This window comes from Podarcis erhardii (genome assembly GCF_964252035.2).
Source record: "Podarcis erhardii genome assembly, chromosome: 2".
NCBI lineage: Eukaryota > Metazoa > Chordata > Lepidosauria > Squamata > Lacertidae > Podarcis > Podarcis erhardii.
The window spans coordinates 22,555,446-22,578,520 of NC_138498.1; the positions used below are offsets into that span (position 1 = coordinate 22,555,446).

Genomic DNA, 23,075 nt, shown 5'->3' on the forward strand with positions numbered 1-23,075 from the left:
CCGTTCCGGAAGTCTGTTTGACTTCCAAAACAGTTCGGAAACCAAGGCGTGGCTTCACGATTGCAGCCAATCGGAAGCCATGGAAGTCATGACGGACGTTCGGGTTCCAAAGGACGTTTGCAAATCGGAACAATCACTTCTGGGTTTGCGGCGTTCGGGACCCAAAACGTTCGTCTTGCAAGTTGTTTGAGATCCAAGGTACAACTGTATGTTTATTTATGCATTATCAAGTATCCTCTCCATAATGTTTCTTGTGTTGGGGGTATAATAAAAGTATCTTCTGTCTCATTTATAAAGGAAAAGAAAGGAAGCCAAGTCTCACCAAAAGTGTCTGTCCTTTCAGTGCCTTTAATTACCTTTCTATGCCGAGCAAAGCATTCCGATAGCCACGTCCTAAATATTATTTAACCAGATTTCAATGGGGATTTGGGAACTGTAGTTTATTACGGGTGCTGGCTGTTTGTGCCATATATAATAATGTTTTCAGTGTGTTCTAGATGCCCCTGTTCCATAATGTACCTACTATGTATGTTGCATATGCGGTGGTCTTGAGTCAGAGAAGTGTTTTCTTTTGCTCTAGGCTCTAGAGATGTAAAAAGTATGCTGTTGTCACTCCCTTCAGCCGTATAATTTTAAACATAGTTCCCAGCTCCACCCAACTTACAGACAGACTAGTAGTGCATTCTTGGTCTTATTTTTGGCAGACAAGGTTGTGTTGGTGGTCCATGGCTCACTGTGTCTTGGCAGGGCTGTGGTACGACTGCCTCCATTTGGTGCTGTGTGAGGCATATTCCCCAGAAAAAGTCATCTCACCTCTCTTAGCTATCATCATCAGTTAACGTCCATTGCCCTTTGAACAGACAGCATGCTATGACTTTCTAGTTGAGATTGCCTAGAGTGGAAACTAGGTATATCCAGGGGTTCCCTCCCCAGCAATTTGAGGTCATTGGTGGGGGAGAGCTGGGACAGTGATCTCTGGCTCCTCTCCCTCCAGCATCTGGTTTGCATTGTGTACGCCTGGCCCCTGGAGCCAAGGGCATCTGCCATAAAGCTAAAATTAGCACAGGATGTTGATCTAGTTAGCTGGATTTGGTAACTCCAAGCTTCTGGGCTGGCTCCAGAGATGAGTCAGTTCTCCTCCTCAACCCCGCTGCTCAGACCTCTGTGCACATTTGATCAGATGCAGGTCCTGCGCAGCAAGGCTCTTTGGGGCCACTTTTCTTTGCTCTGGTTTCTGCATCGGTTGGCAGTGCTAGAGGAAAGTCTTGCTTCTTCCCCACATCGCAGGAGTTTCCAAACTGTGGTCCATGAATCACTAGTTGTCTGTGAGCTTCATTCAGGTGGTATGTTGATTTTTGGCTGAAGATGGGAAGTGATACATGTATTACATGAAATAAAGGTAAAGGTATGCCTGCCAGTACGGGCCAGTCTTGACAGGCTCTAGGGTTGTGTGCTCATCTCACTCTAGAGGCCGGGAGCCAGCGCTGTCCGCAGACACTTCCGGGTCACGTGGCCAGCGTGACATCGCTGCTCTGAGCCAGAGCAGCACACGGAAACGCCGTTTACCTTCCCGCTAGCAAGCGGTCCCTATTTATCTACTTGCACCTGGGGGTGCTTTCGAACTGCTAGGTTGGCAGGCGCTGGGACCGAGCAACGGGAGCACACCCCACCGCGGGGATTCGAACCGCCGACCATGCGATCAGCAAGTCCTAGGCGCTGAGGTTTTACCCACAACGCCACCCGCGTCCCCTATTACATGAAATAGCCAGATGTATTTTTCATTTCATTTTCACCTCCCCCCCCCCCCATGGGACTGTATTACAGTTTGAGCTCTATGGAATCTAGTATAGCATCTAGCACAGCACATTACAATTGCTACAATAGGCAGTGAAATCATTAAGTGGTCATTTAGGGCTCTTAGCAATTGTCAAGTGGTCCATTGGGGAAGAAATTTTGGGAAACACTGCTCCATCTTTCTTGCTGCTCTGTTTCACTTTGTCGGAGGAGCAGCCTCTTTTCAGCATTTAGGGCTGTGCAGCAGAATGAGTCTCTTTTTGTCTCTGTTGCGCTTGTCAGCACATGTCTCTCCGGCTATTGGCAAAGCCATGGTGTCAGGCAAGGTTTTTTCAAGTCTTGCACAGTTGAGCGGGGTGTGGGTGGGTGTCCTTGCCTAGTGAATCATTTCAATGTGTCCACTCATCATTGCCTCCCATTCTGAAATAGTGGAGGAATAGCAAGAGCAGGCAGACCTAGACCACCAGATATTTGAGTTGGTAGGATTATACCTACAGGCTCAAATGTTCATAGCATTATGAAAACCAATATCCTTATTTGTAGGACCTTCCACCCACCCACCCCGTACTTCTTTTTTTTAACCATTGGTCCATGTTTTCTCTTACACATCTGTTCCAACCCCCTATGCTGTTTAGTGTGGCCATTATGGGAGCTGAGATCTAGGACTTAAGTAGCTGGGAATCTGATTTCACAGATCCATATTGCAAAATCCAGGATACTTAATTTGAGTCATTTTTAAATTACTGACCATTATGCACTCCGTGTAAATTGCATTTGGGGGTTGAGTCCATCTGAACAACGATATCCATGTCTCTGAGAGATGGAATGCACTAACGTGGTTGCTGCTGAGTTGATTCCATAGAATGAAGGGGAAAGTAGCAATATATGATGGAAATATAATCAACTAGGGGCATGTCTTATGAAAACTCCTTGGTATGAATGAGAACTCAGGAACCACAATAATGCTTGATTATCTTTTATTGCATAAGCTATAGTTGCTTATAAGTTGAAAGCTTTTGAACCCAAAGTAATCCCCCCAACCCATTTTTCTCTAATGTGGACTTGCATATCTATTGAGAAGATTCCAGATTTCTGTGCTTAATATCAGATAAACTAGTGGGCCTTGTAGTTTTAAAACACCTTGCTTCAGGGAGCACCCTTGCTAGCCAAAGCTGGATGTAGGAAGCAGAGGAAGTTGGAAGGGTTTTGAAAACAGCAACATAACTTCATCTGAAGCAGCTTGAACTAGCATCCACCTACTGCCATGATCACCTGAAAGGTACCAAATACATCTTTAGGCTTTGATCTGCTGTCCAGTTAAGTTTCATAATGGAGAAGGGCAGTTTAATTGCAAAAAGGAAAAGGGGGTTAAAAACTATGTGGTAGTACAGTGAGATAAATTTATCTTTTAATTTACAGGAGTGTGCAGCTGGAACTAAAACTGCCTCCACAGGAAAAAGGAGGGAGAGAAAAACCTAACAGCAGCAGGAAAAAAAAGTATATTGAGTTTGTCATTATTCCAAGTAGCAAGTTATGATTTACAGCCTTGACAGATAAATTACTTACTTACTTAAAATTAAAAAGTAGCAAATGCTGAGTGTTCATTTTCGAAATTCAGACTTCACACAAACACACACCCAAACTCTTGAACTGGAAAAGCAAATCTATAATTTGAACTTGCTTCACTAAAAGACGTGCCAGAGAGGGAAAGGATCCTTCACTGCTTTGCTGGGTACAGCTTCACAAGCCATATTGGGTTGTTCGGCTGTTCTGGATGAAGTTGCACTCCCTTTGATGGATCAGTTGTGCATTTGGGGAGTGCTCCTGGAACCATCTCTGTCACTAAAAGCTCCAAGTGACCTCTGTGGCAAAGAGCACCTATGACCAGCTTTGGTTGGTATTACAGCTTGCTCTTTCCTGGATAGGGTAGTGTGGTATCCGCACACTTAGGTTTCTGTAATGTGCTGTATCTGTGGCTGTCCTCGCAGCCAGCACAGAAACTGCAGCTAAGTGCAGGATCCAGCAGCTGTAGTGCTAAATGGGGTACCCAGGTATGTACATACTTCACTTGTGTTGAAGGAACTGCACTGGCGGCCTAGTGGCTACCGAACAATACTCAAAAGTGCCATTGTGGACATATAGAAAATTCTGAACAACTTGGTTCCAGGATGCTTGGCAGATAGCTTTCCCCTGTATAATCCTAGTCAATCCCTACAGTCATATAATCATAACTTCAGAGGAGGTCCTTTCAAACTCTGCTTACAACACTGCCAGTTCTCAAGGCTAGGTGCTTTTTTCCTTCACCTGCTGCAGCTCCAGAACTCCTGTGCTTTCTTCCTGGTTCGTCTCTGTGCATGCATGAAATAATCATTCATTCCTGGGCTGGGCTGATTTGCTGGCTGCACAGAAGAGAGCATCGCACTGGGAACATGGAGTGTTCATGGGATTATTTATTGGCTGTTGGAGTGGCTTCATAGCTTAGCACTTGCGGAGACTGAAGGAGATTCTGGGGCCTTCCTTAAAGAGACAGATTTCCAAGCTTATTATCTCGGTGGATCCTCCTGACCTTAAAAAGTATGAAATTCTGGCTGAGGCTCCAGCTGACTAACTCTCCTCCCAGAATGCACTTGGGGCATCCTGTGTATGGCAGTATTGTTTTAGCAGCGGGAACCATGTTAGTTTCCAGCAGCCAAACTGCTGTTATTCAGCGGCTACAATAACCTTGGCAGATGTTGTTGTGGTTGCCGCGGAAACGTTTCCTTTTTGTCATAGCCCACGTGAAATTTATTGTTTTATTTAGGTCCTGACAAGCAGGTTGCAGTAGGGAAGGCCAGAGTGTCACCTCGCGAGGAGGGGACGTGTACTCAGAGCAGCCCAACCTCCTTTTGTGTCTCCCACAAGCCCTGGCTGTGGCCAGCTTTATGCTGTCTAGTAGTGTACCGGCCCCATCCTCGCTCTCCTCAGAAAATACAAAATTCCTGACTAAACCATCCATTAATTCTGCAACCACAAATCCTCAGTATTTGAATGGCAAAGCCATGCCTATATTCACATGTTTTATTTAGCTGGCAGACCTTACGTACACAGTTGTATAATTTTATGGTTTGAATTTTTCCGTTTTATGTTCTGCTTTATTTCCTTTTTTGTCAGAGACGGGAGAGAATTGGCAGAAAGCTGTAGGACACACAGGAACAGTTAAGAGCTGGGAAGAAGCAACAGGCTGAGCGGGAAAAGGGAGCTTGTAGGCCTGTCTCCCCAAGTCATCTTTGCTCATCCCTCTCTCCTCCTAGTGTAAATCAGTCTTTCAAAGTGTGCCCAGAGCTGTTACAGTAGCTCTTGGTATATGTCGGTGTTGCTGTTCCAAGTGCCTCCAGGATAAACTACCTAGGCTGTGGCAAAAAACACACACAGCCATCCCAGACTCATAAAAAACCCAGAGCACTTTTTAAAGCAGAACTGTCTTTCAAGGCCTTCCGCCCTGCACAAGGCAGGGCAACTGTGGTTGAACAAGGGCAGTCCCAGAATCAGTGTCTCACAGCAGTCTAAATGGTTGGGGCAGTCCAGAGTCTCAACAGAGGGGCAACATTAGAGGAAAGGTCCAGTGACTAAACTAGGTGGCAGGGTGGCACAAATCAGGGAATCCTAGAATCTTAGAATTGTAGAATTGGAGCAGACCCTGAGGGTCATCAAGTTCAACCTCCTGCAATGCAGAAATCTCAGCTAGATCATATGTGACACATGGCCATCTAACCTCTTTTTCTCCAAGGAAGGAGAGTCTGCCACCTCTCGTGGGAGTCTCCCAGAAAGTTCTTCCTGATCTCCTTTCAAAACCATTGGTTCGGGTCCCACCCTCCAGAGTGGATGAAAACACAAGCTTGCTCCATTCTGGTACAGAGATGTTGTTCGTGCAACCATATGTTACTGGGGCAAAGATGTGCCTGGAACAGAAGGCTTTTAAACTTGAACCTTCACCTTGATTGCAGGTTTGGTCTACTCTTGAGGAGTGGCTTACTCACCAGTATTTATTTACTATCAAAGAGCCTTTGTTCCTCAGATGGGCACTTTGGCATTTGGCGGTCAACTGAGCCTGCCCCTTTGGTGCTCAATGGCAGCTTCACATCTGCCTGATTCCAAGGTAGGGCTACCTTTGCCACGGGAAGAAGGTTAGATTGCCATTTTTCCTGAGGACCCAGGACCCTCCTAGTCTCCCTCGCAGGCTCTTCTCACAGAGTATTTTACTCTGGGGAGCCCCAAAGAGAATTCCTCCAGCAGGGGCATGGCATCTTTGAGACCCTGATCCCCGTTACTGGTATTTGACATGAGAAATTTGAGGTGCGTATCCACCATATACAGTTCCCCTATATAACCCTTGAAAGGGGAGGATGTTAGAAAGTTCATTTTTCTTAGACCCATGTCTAGTCAAGTCACATCACCTTCTATTCTTTGGCACTAGAGGGAACTAGTTGCTTCCTTTCGACTGAGTTTTTTGGCCCACTCATCTCAAAGATGGCAGTGCCATGGCACAAGTAATGGGGGAAGTTGTCCTGGTGCCCTCATGTAGCAAGGATGAGGAACCTAGGACCCAATGCTTCCCTCCAGGACTTTCTATCTGGCCCTCAGAATTCTCCCCAGGCCACACCCCTCTCTGGCGAGCTGCACATATCCTAAGTGCTTTCGCCTGACCAGAATGTGTCCTTTCTCTCTGATAATGCCTTTTGCTTACCCGGATGGGGGATAGAGAGGTGAGTGTGGAGAAACTAACCTCCAGTACAAAGGTAGACATCAATATTTACTTGGGAAAAGTTCATCTGCCATCTCCCTGTCCTGCAGAAATGACTATCTGTTCACATGGCTTTAGCGGTCATTTCTTGAAGCAAGGCATGATGACAGTGTGTTTCAGTTCTCTAAGTGATAAGTGTATCATTTCCTAAAAACTATCCCTGCAAAGGAGGCAGGGGTACCAACTGGAATAAAACATTTTGGGGGCCCAGGTATGCCCCACCCTGCATAATTGATCACATGACATAGTGCACACACACCATTTGAATGGCAGTGTCCATCAACTTTGGAGGTGAGCCTCCAACCCCCCTCAAAAATGTTACTGCAAGGGCCGAAGCCCCTATGGCCCCTCGGAGTTGGCTCCTATGAAAGAAGGTATGGGGTGGGAAAATCAATGCAAGTCACTTCCAGTTTCTTGGGCCTGCACAGATTTTGCCCTGATTTGGTCTCTTCTGAGATGGCTGCTGAATCTGTCTGCCTAAACTTTTTTTTTTTACACAAATACTCCATCCCTTTCAGTGCTCTTTCCTACAAGACAAGTTCAGCTGTCAAAAAGCTGCCCTCAGTGCCCCACATTATTTGGGAAGTGCAAGAGACTGTGAAGGGCTGTTTCTGTGTGTTTATTACATATATAGACCACCTTTTCTCCCAAGGAGCTCATGGCTCTCCTCCTCCCCATTTCATCCTCACAGCACCCCTGTGTGGTAGGTTAGGCTGAGAGATGGTGACTGGCCCCAGGTCGCCTAGTGAGCTTCATGGCTGAGTGGGGATCCGAACCCTGGTCTCCCAGGTCATAGTCCAACACTCTAACCATTACACCACACTGGCAGTGCTAGGGTTGGCAGGCACAGAATGAAAAGGAGTTATTGTGTCTTTAAATAAGTTAAGTATGTGGAAGAAACTGCAAGTGCTAGCAACGACCTTCTCTATCCCACTCTCTTCACCTGTGATTCCAGCATACCCTCAAATTTCTTGGGAGTCGCATACCATACCCCCATACCCTCCATCATTTCTCCAATGAAAATAGGGATGTCCTAAGAAAAGTGGAGGGACGCGGGTGGCGCTGTGGGTTAAACCACAGAGCCTAGGACTTGCCTATCAGAAGGTCGGCGGTTCAAATCCCCACGACGGGGTGAGCTCCCGTTGTTGGTCCCTGCTCCTGCCAACCTAGCAGTTCGAAAGCACATCAAAGTGCAAGTAGATAAATAGGTACCGCTCCAGCGGGAAGGTAAACAGCGTTTCCGTGCGCTGCTCTGGTTCGCCAGAAGTGGCTTAGTCATGCTGGCCACATGACCCGGAAGCTGTACGCCAGCTCCCTCGGCCAATAAAGCGAGATGAGCGCCGCAACCCCACAGTTGGTCACAACTGGACATAGTGGAGAATAGGCACACTTGGAGGGTCTGTTTGAGGGCCCTGTCCTGTTCTCCCTGTGCTGCTGATGAATATCATGAAAACTAGCATCAGGAGAGAAGGGGTTTGAGGCAGTGAAGGAGCAAACCTGGGGATCAGAGAAAGATCTGGAAAAACTGTGGCTGAGAAATGCAGCCAGAGAGGGAAGGGTGGAGAGGAGGGAAAGTGGGGATTTGCGTGGGCCTTAAAAAATGGCTCTTAAGAGTCAGAGTGGGCCCTTCCTGTCCTTAATCTCTTAACAGTGGTAATTGCAATTAGCCCTATTAGCACTAATGGGTCTGAGTACAGGGCTTTTCTCTCCATGCCCAGCAGAGAGAGTGGAGTGCTCTTGAGCATTGCAAAGTAAGGCAGAGGGATCTGCCTGAGCATGAATTAATGATTCTCATGGGAGGTTCCTGCCTGCAGGGTGGTAAATAGCAGATGGACCAAGTGCGGGAATGAAACTGGAAAAAATCTTGACAGCAGAAAGTGTTGGCTCTTGGTTTAAGGAAAAGGAGAGGGGCTTGGATTGCAAGAGAGGGAAACTGAGGCATAGGAAGGAGTATTGATGCAACAGGTTAGCAAACATAAATATCTGCATTGCAACTGGCAGTGCTCACTCTAGATCAGGTATAAAGCACCTTCCTTTGTTAAGTCTTCTGTTCCAGGCTCAACATTTTTCCACCACTAATGTCCCGTTGCTGGAACACCTTTGCACTAGTTATATACAGAGTCTAAAATTATTCATTGCTTGTTCTGCTCTATGCTTGTAGGTTAGGTAAGTATTATTATCCTCATACTGCAGACCAGAGGCTGAAAGAAAAAAGCCTCATCAAATCGTGCAGAAGCAGAAGGCAATATTTGAATCGAGGGATTTCCTGGTTCACAGCCTCATTGCTACTAGAAAGTCTAGAGTTTGTTACTGGGATATATTTTCCCCTGAAGCCTTTGGCAAAAACCTATTATTAGCAAAAACAATTTTGTACACCAAAAACCTTGCTGTAACTAAGCCTAAGTATGTATATCAGAAATAATTGAAACAAAATAAAAATAAAATCCTTCCAGTAGCACCTTAGAGACCAACTAAGTTTGTTACTGGTATGAGCTTTTGTGTGCATGCACACTTCTTCAGGTCTGAAAAAGCTCATACCAATAACAAACTTAGTTGGTCTCTAGGTGCTACTGGAAGGAATTTTTTTTTTTGGTTCGACTACGGCAGACCATCATGGCTGCCTACCTGTAACTTGAAATAATTGTTTAGTCTTTCCCTGTTTCTGTTCTACTTCAGTGTCTCCCTTGTGTTGATACATAGATTTTAAGCCCCTTAGGGCTAGGTGCTGTTCCCTTGCAGCTTGTAAAGTGTTGTGTGTATGAAAGGTGTCTTCTTGTTGTTGCTGTTTACAAACTGGCTACATTTGAATGAATTTGCTTAAGTTACATAGTGAACCCTGCTTGGGCAATTTTAGAATATATTGGGCGCTCCATCTACTCCTCTCTCCCTTTCTTTGAACTACGTAGCAGAAGTTGCCCATGTATTTAAAATCCAGAAATAACCCAGAAAACTATATAACATTAATTAAATGTGTGCACCTAGATGAACTTGGATAAATGCACACCCAGAGAGAGCTTTTGCATGGTTCTGCGCTACCCTTCTCCTAAAGTGTGTGGCAGATTCTGAAAGAACTTCAAAATGGCTTGTTTGGCTCATGAATGAAAGATTTGAGAAGGGTTACAATGACGGGAAAGCATAAGAATCATACATAGCTTATGCAAGGCTAAATCACTGTGAAAGCTTTTAAGTAATCTCAGGGGTCTCCACTAAAACTCAACAAAAAGCAGTTTTTATTTTTGCACAACTTATTGATCTGTGGAACTCACTGCCATGGGATTTGGTGAAGGCCTGCAGCATAAATGGGCTTTTTTTTTTAAAAAAAAGGAGGATTCTAACTATATTTAATGGAGGCTAAAGGTATCAGGGAAAGTAGCTTTCTGCTCAGGTCTTCTTTAAACATGAAGTTGCTGGAAGCTGTGATTGATGAACTGGAACATAATTATTGAGCATCTCTCCTGAAGCATCCCAAATAGGCTACTGTTGGCGACGACAAGTTGTGGGGCTAGATGGATTGTTACTCCGATCCAGTAAGGCTGGACCTTAATTGAGACTTTCCCCGTGTTGCTTTCAGCTTCCCAAACTCCCCTTGATGAAGTGAGCCTCTGCAGTGTGCCAGCCTGGCTGGCTCCCTTCAGATCCCCCACCCTTGCACTCGCTTGCCAGGATTGCATCCCTGTGAAATGTGTGGAGCTCCCAGCAATAACGCACGAAACCTTGGCACGGTGACTCTTCTCCTTTAAAAATTAATGGGGCTGGCACCATCTGCGGTAAAAAGGTATAAATTTGCCTAACTGCTTCTCTCCACACTGCCTTTTCCCTCTGCCTTCTAGTTTGGATGGTCTTGCTACCACCAGCATCCTATCCATTGCCTCGCCTCTGGGCAGCTCTGGTGGAGTCCTCCTCCCCTCCTCCTCCTCCCGTGCCCCCGCCCTGTGGGTCTGTGGGTATGGGCTTGCTGTGGGGGAAGAGGTGCAGCAAGTGCCCCGCCAACTGCTCCCCTACTTATGCAGGTAACGGGGGACTGTCCCTTTAAGAGGCTGCATCATGCAAGCATGTCAGGATTTAAAAGGGCTGCTGTGCAAGGTGTTTAGGCACTTGGGCTGTAGACTGCCCTCCTCATCCACTTCTCTGCTCCAGCCAGGATCCCAACTGAATCGGGAGCAGACTGTGCTGCTCCTCCAGGGGTTAAACCTGCCGGTGGTACTTCTCCCTTTCTCCCTCCCTCCCTCTCTCAGAGGCTGTGCAGCTGGAATCTCGCCTGCTCTGTGGCTGGGTGTGCTGTGGCGAAATTCCCAGTCGCTGCTCTGGAAACCAATTGTGCCAGAGAAGAATGTGCCGGCTCAGCTAATCAGCCAGGAGAGTGTGAGAGGAAGAAGAAGGAGAGAGAGAGAGAGAGAGAGAGAGAGAGAGAGAGAGAGAGAGAGAGAAGACCTGTGCCCAAAGCATCGGTCTCTACCGCTCTGCCTAACAAGATCTCCTTGACTCTCCCCTGTTCTTTGCAGGCGTAAAGTGGAGCAAGGACAGCAGCATGTCCGACAGCAAGGAATGGGCCACGCTCAGCCCAGAGGAGTTCACCCAGCTGCAGAAGTACATCGACTGTGAGTCTTTTCCCTTCTCCCATCTATCTCTCTGGGCTGGCCCCACCAGGCTGGGACCTATTGGGGAAGGACTGTGACAACAGGAAAGGTTGAAAGGGACTCCCCATCCTAAAGCATCAGGGAGTCATGTGGGACATTGACATGCCAAAATCTGGGTTTGCTTTGATGGAGCTAGGGCAGTGGCAGGGGGGGAGAGAGGGGGGGGAAAGGTGGAAGGAACCATCTCTCTATGCCAATCTGGAGGGGGCTGAGTGTAACTGAAAGGTCTGTTCACTCTGTAGCTGTCCCCGTAATATCATCTTGGAATGTCAGAGTCAGAAATCCTGATTTGACGGCTACAGAGAAAACAGTATGGTCTGTGAGAGTTTAGCTGGGGGCGGCTTGCAGCTTGTGGGAGTACCTTGGCTTGCAAAGAGCAAGGTAGTTTTAGATCCCTGTTTTCCCCGCATTGAAATTATTGGCCTACCCACCCACCCCAAACAGTGCTGGGCAAACGTGGAAGTTGAATGCCAAAATTCCTAATGCCCTGGGTTCACAAGCGTTGAAAGCCAGGAGATATTTGGGCCAGATCTGCTGCCTTTTTGCAGCCCACTGGTAACCCACGTTCCTTTCAAACATAGGGCAGAGTCCTACAACCCCTGGGCACGGCATGTATCATGTTTCCTACACTGTATAATTTCCCTCTGTTCAATCTGTTTTCTTTGCCCGACAGACAGCAGCAAGAAGGTGCAGGACGTGCTGCAGGAATTTTATGGAGACGGTAAATTGTCTGAGCACCTTCAAGGAGATGTGAGTATACCCTTCTTCCCTTGTGCCTGTTCATCTCTTGCCTTGCAAAATTTGAACATTTTTTTCGGGGGGGGGGTTGTCACTCATTCCAAGAAAAGAATTTACCCCCAAAGTTCATGTAGGCAAGGTGACCTTGCAAAGCTATATGCCATCCCTTTGAACCTCTCATGGGCCAGCTGAGGCATACCTGGAGGTTGGCAAAAGCAGCCCCCACCAGGATGCAGGCACAGGAGGGGCTCAAAATTCACCTATCTATGGAGTATAGGATGTATATGTGTGTGGCAATACATCACCACTGTCGTAGCAAGATCAAACGTGGGAGAATCTTCGTCCTTTTCACACCATGACACAAAAGCAATTTTTTCCGGGAGGTGGGACGATAGAGCTCCTTGCTAGGGATGCTAATTTTTAACCTGTTCTTACAGATAGGTTGATCCTAAAGTTCCATAGAGATTCACTCTCCTGTCATTTAAGACCACTAGATCTAATCCTGCCATCTGGATTAGCAGAGAGCAAATATTTGCTACTTTGAATGCAATAGCCTTTTAGGTACTTGTGCTATAATGATGTCCCGCATCTTTGGACTAAACTTAGCTCATTCCTTCAGCCTTTCCTCATAGGACTTGTTCTCCATACAGTTGACCACCTTCGCTACCCTTATCTGAACTTGCTCCAATTTGTCTACATTCTTAGTAAAGAATTGGACACAGTACTCCAAGCAAAACAAAAAATGAAAACAAATTCCTTCTTGTGACTTGGAAACAACAGTTCTGTCAGTGCAGCCCAGAGTCGCATTAGCCTATTTTGCAGCTGCCTCACGTTGCTGCCTCATGTCCAGCTCATGTCTGACTATAATCTCAAGATCTCTTTCGCATGTACTGCTGTTGAGCCAGGCACCCCTCACCCCTGTACTTGTAGTTTGTTTCCTATTTGCATTCCTATTTACATTTGCATTTAGTTTGTTTCCTGTTTGCATTTGTTCCGGTTTAATTTGTCTGTGTCATCCCAGTTTTTCTCTTTGTATCTTCTGAGATGTTAACTGTCCCTTTCAGTTTTGTATCATCCTCTTAACTGATAGAGTCCCTCCACTGTGTCACTGATAAAAAATGTTGAAACGTGTCAGGCTTGGATTCCTGCTGCATCCCACTTGTGGCATCCCTCCAGTGTGGTGTGGAACCATGGATGAGCATGGTTTTCCAAACAGTTGTGGATCCACCTGGCAGTATTATCACCTAACTCACATTTAACCAGTCTGTTCACCAAAATATAATAAGGGACTTTGTCAGATGCTTTACCGAAATCAAGATTCATTCCATCCACAACATTTACACAATCTGCTGAGTCTCTACTTCTGCCTTCCTTCCTATAATCAAACAACCCAAGGCTCCCCTGTGGATTATCGTGAACCTGCCCTATGCATCGCAAGTCTTCCCTGTTGCTTGACCATTGTTTCTTACTCGGCCTATGTGATGACTTCTCCCCTTCCTGTGTCTGCTAATCCAATAGCTGCCATGCAGTGGAGCGAATGGAGAGGATATTATTTTATTTTATTTTTATAATGTTTATTAAATTTTCTGTTTTACAATTTCACATACTCATTTTACATCCTTAAAGCATTAATGACTTCTTCTCTTTCCATGGTTCATTATACATGTCTTAAATCCCTGCATATTTTACAAAAACTGTTCCTATCAGTTTTCCATAATAGAGCTTATTTATTCACTCCGGTTAAATCGGGGACAAAACAATTGAGGTTCTCCATTCTCCCTTACCATGCCAGACCACTAATGTAGCACTGACACTGCTCAGATCAGTACTCTGTTCACTTTCTATTACAACTGATAGGATGGGTTTCCTCACATTCCTCCTCCTTTTCTTCTGTTGTTTTGTTCTTCTACTGATGCTGTTGTCAGACGATAGACTTCGAGGGCTTCAAGCTCTTCCTGAAAACCTACTTGGAAGCAGAGGAGATCTCAGATGAACTTTGCAGCCATCTCTTCATGTCTTTCCAGACTACGGCAGGACAGGCCACAGGAGAGCCAGGAGTGCAACCAAGTAAGGAGACTTCCAGCAGAAAGGCTGCTATATTGTCTTGCTTTTATTCAGGGGGTGCGTGGGATCTGCACATCCTCTGGTGGTGGTGAAAAAACAACAACCCAAAACGCTTAAAAAGTAGGGACAGATGCTCTGCTATGCATCTTTTTTTGGGTGGAGGTTTGACTTAGCATCTGATTTATTTATATCCTGTCTTTTAGGACAAATGTCCTCTCAAGGTGGCATACACAAATCATAACACTTACTTGAAAACTGTTGTTTTTTTAAAAAAAATTAAACTCCTTAGAGTGAGCCCCAAAAGAACAATAAACAGAGATATACAGCAGGTAGGTGATGACAACGAATGAAATGTAGCCTGAAATAAAAATGTCTTGAGAGTTGTTGGTTTTTTTAACACAGTACATAAATGTGAATGCAGTGTAAAATCTAGCAGCCCCCAGGGTGGAGAATTATTGACAGATCTCTTGCCCCTAAAGCCTTTCCTCTCTCTCCCCCCCCCTCGCTTTGCAGCCAGTGGCTTTGTTTGCGTCAATGATGTCTCTTGTTACTTCTCTCTGCTGGAAGGTGGAAGGCCAGAAGACAAGCTGGAATGTGAGTAACTGCGAAAGGATCAAGAGAAAGATGAGGCAGCTGAGGACCCCAGTTCTTAGCCTCAGATATTGGGGTGGGTGGGTTTGGGGTAGACAAACACTGGTGAAAATCTGTTCCTGTCAGTTCTTGAGGGGGGAAAAGGCTTGGTGAAGGGTTGGGAGGAAATGGGGTCTTTATGGAAGGTGTCTGAACCAGAAGGGAGATGGCAGAGGTTTCTTTCCTTTGATCCTGAAGCTTCTAGTTCTCATCTTATTTCTCCTCCCACAGTCACCTTCAAGCTCTATGACAAAGATGGGAATGGCCTGCTCGACAGTTCAGTGAGTAGCATGAGATCTTCAGGAGCTAACTTTGGGCCTGTTGGCATTGGATATCCTCTCCCCATTCATTTCCTCTTTTTCCCCATTCAGGCATTACAGGCTACACACCCGGCAACACGCATCTCCACCCACAAAGCTTTTGAAAATTTGCACTTTTTGTACCTGGGATGACCCAAGCTATTTCAGTGGCACCCACACACACACACACTAATTGACATAAGCCCCGACTGACTTCTGCAGGGAAGTTCTCTCGCACAAGCTTCGTTTTAGTGAGGCTTGCTCAGGAGAACATCCTGGTACATTGTTCCCTGTTGTTCTGTCTCTCACACTCCTGCCTTTGATGGTGCCCAAAATATGTTGCCTTCCTTCCCTCATTTGTGGGTGCTCATTTCCCCCTCATAGCTTATCTCTGGTTTGCACTTATGTGGACTTTTCCCTCCACGCTCCCAGAAGGTCTGTATCTTGTTGCCTTGGCACAGAAGCATTGCTGTTTGTTTTCCAGCATTCCACCTTTTCTGCTTTCTGTGGGAGACCTCCACATTACCACCAAGTTTGCAGCCTAGAGAGGCCCCATCCTGGCTATGATTCCAGCCCTTCTGGTATTCTGCTATTTCATGGATACCATATTTAGAAGAGGAAATTTGGGAGCAAAAGGGAGCAAATTTTTTTTTCATATTTTCTTTGCAATGCAGTGTGGTGGATGTGCCCTCCTGACCCAGTCCAACTAATGTCAGAGACCAGAGCCACGCCATATGCACTTTTATGATTTGCTGAACAAGGTTGCCACTTTTTTTCCTGGCAGGACTCCTATGCCTTTAACAGCTGCATGATAGGAAGAAAATCAGCAAGTCAAGTTTGCTGCATCTCCTACTAGAACAAAGATTGCCATCCTATTTTGAGCAAGCTGAGATATGATGCTATCTTTGGATTCTCCCAATCTGTGATACCTCTTATCAACTGGTGTTTCTTGACTCCTGACTTTATTTCTCTAAATGCACCCCAGTTTCTAACGTGCCTGGCCTTTTTTTATGTAAGCACCTGCCATCACCTTTAATGCAGGCCTTAAACTATGTTCTTCTGTAGGAGGTGGACCGCATAATCACACAGATGATGCGTGTGGCTGAATATCTGGACTGGGACGTCACTGAGCTTAAGCCAGTAAGTGCAGAATACCCATACCTGATTTTCACTAGGCATATTTCCGTTCCATCACACACAACCCACACACATACTCACCTATGCTGGGAAGTGCTGGCTCTTGCAGTGTTTCCCAAACATGAGTCTCCAGCTATTTTTTTGGACTATAATTCCCACCATCCCTGACCACTGGTCTTGCTAGCTGGGATGATGGGAGTTGTAGTCCAAAAACAACTGGAGACCCAGGTTTGGGAAACAATGTGAATTTTGCTGTCTCTTAGAATCTAAGGTTAATGGAGCACACAAGGAAGCTGGATAAGGTGTTGTCTTCAGCACAACACCAGCAAGGGGGTGGAGCTCAGGCTGCGCAGTTATGGAGTAGTGTGTGTATTTAGTTGGAAGAGAAGACTCTGATGGTTAAATGAGCCAGGGCAGGCTAATGAGGTTCATATATAAAATCTAGATGGGAGTTTCCTCATAGAGTGACCTCTCCTTTCTGCTGGCTGGTTGTTGCTTTTTTGCAGGGAACAGTTTGATGAAGAATACAAGCTCTTGTTTCCCCACCCCCCTTCTCTCCAAATAATCTTTGCAGTTACAAAGCTTTTGGGGTTTTAGAAAGGAGGATGGATGCTGGGGGTGGATGTAAATTGCCATATGCTACAAATAACATTGGATTCTTGGATGCACATTTTGGGAAGAATGGCTTTGTCTCCTAGACGTGCCTCATAAAAAATGAGCTGGGGAACAAGGCATGGTGCGCATGTTGACCTGTGTCAAACGGACTTCAGCAAGCCCTCCCATGCCCTCTTCTTCTCCCATCTCTCATCGGCACAGATCCTGCAGGAGATGATGCGAGAGATTGACTACGACGGCAGTGGCACAGTGTCTCTCTCCGAGTGGCTCCGTGGTGGCGCCACCACCGTCCCCCTCCTGGTGCTACTTGGACTGGAGGCTGTAAGTGCACAGAGGGAGAAGGATGGGAAGGGGAGATGGGGGGGCTGAGATAATAAGACAGGCAGACACACCTCTGCCCATCTGAGCCAGACTAAGGTGCTGTGGTCTGGGACAGGGGGGCATTCTGTGATCTCCAGTACAGGAAGCAGGAATGGTTTCTAGCCACATGTTAATATTAAGTCTGGAGCAAAAGCAAAACTGCTGTTCCACTGTGTGGATTTGAAGCGGTTGCTGCACTGTTGGACTCCAACTCCCATCAGCCTCCAGCTAGCATGGCCAATGTTTAAGGGGGGATGGGAGTTGCAGTCCAGCAACACCTGACACACCACAGAATAGCCACCCCTGCTCCATGTGGTGCTTTTCTCCATCATGGGGGCTTCTTGGAGGAGAGTCCTCCCTTCCTAAATATTTATTAAAAATTGATATTTTTACTCTTGTATTAGTTCATTCCAACGGGCCAAAGTTATAGGTCCATACATGCACATTTTGAAGGTCATATTATCCCTCCCGCCCCCAAAATATGCCAACCTTTGTCCAAAATTCTGACCCGCCTAGAACCCATTCCCTCCCACACCTCCCGCGAGCCCTGACATCTCTCTTCCCCTCCCATTCACAAAACAATCACACACAACAACAAAAACCAACTTCTGCCCTCACTGCCTTCTTTCCTCCATTGCTGCAGACCATGAAGGATGATGGGCAGCACCTCTGGCGCCTGAAGCACTTCAACCGGCCCGTTTACTGCAACGTGTGTGAGACGCTTCTGCTGGGGCTGCGCAAGCAGGGGCTGCGCTGCACTTGTGAGTGGCTCCCTTTGTCTTTGGGGTGAAGGTGGTCATCTCCTCCTTTCATCCAGTATGGGCTTCTCTAGTATTTGTCCACCCTTCTGTGGAATAAGCGCCCTGCAAATGTTGCATTTGTGAACAAGGGAACCTGGGGGTGGAGAACAGGAGGAGGGAGAGTCTCCAAACGCTGCCATCTTTGAAGCATCTTCAGGAAGAACTAACAAAAAAATGAGCTTCCGGCAGCGTGGCCTGTACCACTGAGCAGAGGGCGGAGGGGGGGTTTAATTTTCCCTATTGGGTGAAACTGCCTAGATCAGAAATTTCTTGTGGCCTCTGGAGATGCAACAGGATTGCCCTTGAAAGCCATGTGCACCAGCACCTTTGCTCTGGAAGCCCCTGCAATTCCGTTCTTCTCCCAGCATCTTTGCAGGCACTTCCTCTCCTATTAAAACAACAGCAGCAGCAATCCAACAAGTTTTCTAGAAGCTTGCCTTTTAAAAGAAAACAAAGCTGGGATTTCCATGAGCTGCCCAATACTTGCTTGCTGCTTTTAAAAATCTGCAAGCTCCTTTAAAGCATGGTTTGCAATGTGGCATGTACATGAGGTGAGGGGGTTTGCGATTTAACGAGCTTTTCTCATCACTAATTTTGTCACAAACAGTATCCAGCAGGGGCAAATAATGCATTGCCCTTGGAGAGATTTGCATGATGCCCAGACATGGAGCGCTGCAGTTTCGGTAGTCAGAAAACGTGACATCCGTTCAACAATTGGTTGTGCTCTGTGCCAAACAAAAACTTATTGGATCCCTTAGCCTCTCATGCTCTCCTCTTGGAGAGGTGTTCTTGGTGGCTCTGTGCTTGCAGGATGCTGATCAAAGGGTCAGGAAGCAAGGAGAGTGGAAGGAAATGAGAGACCTGAATCTGGGCGGCATTAGCTAGTGATGGGGTGGGGATTTCATGGGGCAGTCTGTAACTGGCATTGCATATTCAGTCCCTAGTTGCTCGCATGTCAACAAATCCATCCTTCTTCTTTTTACCCACAGTTTGCAAGTACACAGTGCACGAGCGCTGTGCCCGCAAAGCCCCACTGAGCTGTATCAGCACCTATGCCAAGAGCCGCCGTGACACCAGTGTGAGTACCGTGGGCAAAGGAAGGGAGGGCATTGCATCCATAAAGCAGTCTTCAACTCATCTGACTGCATTATTACCTAGGGTTTCTTTCAGGCTTCCCCTGTCTCTGCTTCCTCTCTTCCCCTGCCGTGTATCCTCAGCCTCCCTCCTTTCTGTCATGATCTCCTGTCCAAGCAAGGGAACAGATTGTCTCCTTCTATAGTTCCCTCCACTGCCTCTCATGCCTTCCCTTTAGGAACTCTCTGGATCCATTTTTTCTAAGGATTTGTGGGGTGCTCCCCATCTTCTCTTCTCCTGGATGTGGAATTATCTTCTCCTGTCCCCAGACCACATCTCTAGGAATTATTTCTTCCCTTCAGATCTCTTAATTCATTCATGACCTCCACGTCTCCTTGGCAGCGTCATCGCACCTCACAGTTCCAAAATCATTAGCCAAGTAAATAGCGAATGCACAGCTAATTATAAACACCGTAGTTCTTTGCTCCTGCCCAGTTTAATTACATCAGTCCTCTTAACCATCAGGAAATAGCATGCAAGAGCTGGGAGAGGATGTCCTGGACGAAGGACTCTAGAGCTCTGGCTCCCATTCTCCCCTTCCTGTTCCAATCTTTTTACATCTATCTTCTCTCCAGAGAGTCAGGGCTAGAACTCAAGAGCTGTGGGTTCTGATTCTGCTGATCTAGCCCGGTGGTCCCCGTCCCTCCGCTTTCATGCGCCCATCGCTCTTTCCACTTGCAGGCACAAGCCCACATCTGGGTAAGAGGCGGCTGTGACGGCAGCAAGTGCGACCGGTGTCAGAAGAAGATCAAGAGTTTTCAGAGCCTGACAGGAATGCACTGTGCCTGGTGCCATCAGAAGGTGAGTTCATACCCCACAATTTTCCCTGTTTGAAGGCATAGGTGCCATAAGTCAGGAACAGCTCTTCATTAAGGGCTTGCTTCTCAGTTATCTGTCTGCTTGCATTTCAAACTCCAGCTTTCCCTTCCCTCATTTGGGAGATCATGATGCATCTCCATATTCACTGTGGAGAGCCCCCTCAGCACTCATTGCTTCGTTAGTTGCGGTGCAGGGTGGTGGGGGAAGCGGCAGCAGCCGGGATGCAATTAATAGTCCCATCCCATGTGCCAGAATGGCTGTGAGAAGCGAGACTGTGTCTGATCACAGATTGGCCCCTTCCAGGTGTTCCTGTTACCTTGTAGGAAGGGGTCCTCCATTGCAGTCCGGCTTGCCAAGCATCAGAACACAGGAAGCTGCCATGTATTGAGTCAGACCATTTGTCGGTTTTAACTCGGTGTTGCCTAAACACAGTTAGGCAGTGGCTCTCCAGGGCTTTTGGCATGGGGCATTCCCAGCCCTACCTGGAGAGGCTGTGGGGATTGAACCTGTAGGTGCTCTACAACTAAGCTAAGACTGTTCCCTGCATAAGCACAGCAAGATCTGCAAAGGGCAGCAGAGGATTGGTGGAGTAGAGGACTTGTGGGGAGGAGGAGCATTTCTCGAGGGAGCCTGTGAAAAGGTGGGAGGTGAAAGCAACAACAGAGGTGGAGGACTGTCCTGTGGCCTAATAAAGCATGAGTGGTTTATGCCTTCCTGGCATAGTGTGCCATGTTATATGTATAGATATTCTGCTAAGTGATTTTTGTGTGTGTTTTATATGTAGGCAGAACTCTCATTTCATCAGTTAAAAGCGATCATCATTTTTGTCTTGCTTCATGGTTCAGAGAGCAAAATCACAAATGCTGTTCTTGAACTGGTGTTCTAGGTCAGTGTTTCCCAACCGGTGTTCCGCGGCACACTAGTGTGCCGCGAGACGTTGCCTGGTGTGCCGTGGGAGGGCACACTCATTGAGGGCACACTCAGGGTTAGGCGCGCCTCAGGCCGACATCCGTCGGGGTTTCGCCCGCCCAGCTTGGGCCTGGGACCCGGCTGCAAGAAGTGCACCGCCAACATTTAAAAATCGCCCCGGGACAGCGGAGGACTTCTCCGCTGTCCCGGGGCGATTTAAAAGCCCCCGGGAAGGCAGGCAGGGGGGACAAAGACTTTTGCCCCCCGCCCGCCTTCAGAAGAGGTCCAGGGCCTCTTCTGAAGGCTGGCGGGGGGTGAAAGTCTTTGCTCCCCCCTGCCTGCCTTCCCGGGAGAGCGGAGAAACGCAGCGTGTTTCTCCGCTGTCCCGGACAGCTTTTGAAGGCAGGCAGAGGGGAGCAAAGACTTTCGCCCCCCGCCCGCCTTCAGAAGAGGTCCAGGACCTCTTCTGAAGGCGGGCGGGGGGCAAAGGTCTTTGCTCCCCCGTGCCTGCCTTCCCGTGAGAGCGGAAAGTCTTTGCTCCCCCCCTTCAAAAGCCGTCCGGGACAGAGGAGAAACGTGCTGCGTTTCTCCGCTCTCCCGGGAAGGCAGGCAGGGGGGAGCAAAGACTTTTGCCCCCCGCCAGCCTTCAGAAGAGGTCCTGGACCTCTTCTGAATGCGGGCGGGGGGCGAAAGTCTTTGCTCCCCTCTGCCTGCCTTCAAAAGCTGTCCGGGACAGCGGAGAAACACGCTGCGTTTTTCCGCTCTCCTGGGAAGGCAGGCAGGGGGGAGCAAAGACTTTCGCCCCCCGCCAGCCTTCAGAAGAGGTCCTGGACCTCTTCTGAAGGCGGGCGGGGGAACAAAAGTCTTTGCTCCCCCCGCCTGCCTTCAAAAGCCGTCCAGGATAGCGGGAAGCGCTTCCCTGCTATCCCGGACTGCTTTTAAAATGCTGGTGGTGGGGAGCAAAGCCTTTCGGCCCCCGCCGGCCTTCCTGGACCTCTTCTGAAGGCCGGAGGGGGGGGGAAGGCTTTGCTCCCCACCGCCAGCATTTAAAAGAGGTCCCCGGAGATTTCCCTATAGGCTTTCTTCTTGCGAAGCAAGCCCATAGGGAAATTCATCTTGCGAAGTGCCTCAAAAAATGGAAAACCCTTTCGTCTTGCAGGTTTTCAGTCTTGCGAGGCATTCGTCTTGCGGGGCACCACTGTATATATAGTCAATATAGGCACAGAGTTAATTTTTTAAACATTTTCTAATGGTGGTGTGCCTCGAGATTTTTTTCATGAAACAAGTGTGCCTTTGCCCAAAAAAGGTTGGGAAACACTGTTCTAGGTTAAAGGAAGAGATTGCATTCGAGGCTTTTGCATTTTGCAGGTCGGAACTCAGAATAAACGTGTGTGTGTGTGTGTGTGTGTGTGTGTGTGTGTGTGTGTAAAATCTCTCTCTCTAGATCCATGACGAGTGCATGTCTCTCATGCCTTCAGCTTGTGATTGCGGGGTCCTCAGAGATCATATCCTGCCACCTTCAGCAATCTACCCTGTTGTGCTGGTGAGTGGCTTCTTGAAACACATGGATTATACACAAAATGTTTGCACATGTGTACACCCCCCCACAACACCTATGCACAGAATAATAGAGTTGGAATCACAGCTGTCAAGGTGGACACAAATGACAGGAAAGAGAGTTCTCTTCTGAAGCCCATTGATGCAGCCTGCTCACTATTGTTTTTAAAAGATTTGGAGGCAGTGCGAGGGAGCAGTCACTGCCCATAATGTACGTTGTTTCTTGTGTCCTACCATAGTATCTGATCAAGCAGTTTCATAAGTTCTCATTCTGCTTCCAGCTAAAGCACTAAAGCACACCCTTAGAAATCATTGTGGCTGCAATAGATTGTGTTTATATCTGGGTGCAAGTCCTATTGTTGAGAATGCCCATTCTGCATACAGCATTTCTTCTTGTGCCCCAAAGCACTGAAGTAATTTTGGAACTATTTTTTTTAAGGTTTTTAAATATGTATATTTCTATGTATGCTTAGTATGTGAAAGGGTACCCAATCACATGGGCGGGGTACAAATAAATAACAACAACAACAATAATAATAATAATAATAAGTAGTAGTAGTATTATGTAAAGGTGTGGGGTTCAGAGAAAACATTAACTCTGCCCCTCTACAATGCTCTGTGTATTTAGGATGATTTTTAAAGTTTGCCTCAGGAGTGAAATTGACTAGACCAAAAGCTGCTGTTGATATGGTCCAGTTTAAGACAAGATGGCATAATTTCAGCACTGAAGTAAAGTGCGTATCATTTCTGGCACATGCATATAATCCTCAGAATCTGCTTTTGCTCTGGAGATAGTACAGGA

At 47.1% G+C, this 23,075-nt stretch overlaps 1 protein-coding gene across 7 annotated transcripts in view; it reads left to right on the top strand.

The window, feature by feature from the left end:
• Positions 1–23,075, top strand: part of DGKA (diacylglycerol kinase alpha) — an 83,517-nt gene that overhangs the window by 48,863 nt on the left and 11,579 nt on the right. For all 7 annotated transcript variants that reach the window (XM_081849602.1, XM_081849605.1, XM_081849607.1 and 4 more), the window contains 11 exons: positions 11,077–11,172; positions 11,885–11,961; positions 13,875–14,016; positions 14,527–14,607; positions 14,875–14,924; positions 16,008–16,082; positions 16,896–17,015; positions 17,698–17,815; positions 18,844–18,932; positions 19,670–19,789; positions 22,161–22,259. In XM_081849602.1, coding sequence (XP_081705728.1) covers positions 11,077–11,172; positions 11,885–11,961; positions 13,875–14,016; positions 14,527–14,607; positions 14,875–14,924; positions 16,008–16,082; positions 16,896–17,015; positions 17,698–17,815; positions 18,844–18,932; positions 19,670–19,789; positions 22,161–22,259 — 1,067 coding nt within the window. The remainder of the gene's footprint in view (positions 1–11,076; positions 11,173–11,884; positions 11,962–13,874; positions 14,017–14,526; positions 14,608–14,874; positions 14,925–16,007; positions 16,083–16,895; positions 17,016–17,697; positions 17,816–18,843; positions 18,933–19,669; positions 19,790–22,160; positions 22,260–23,075) is intronic.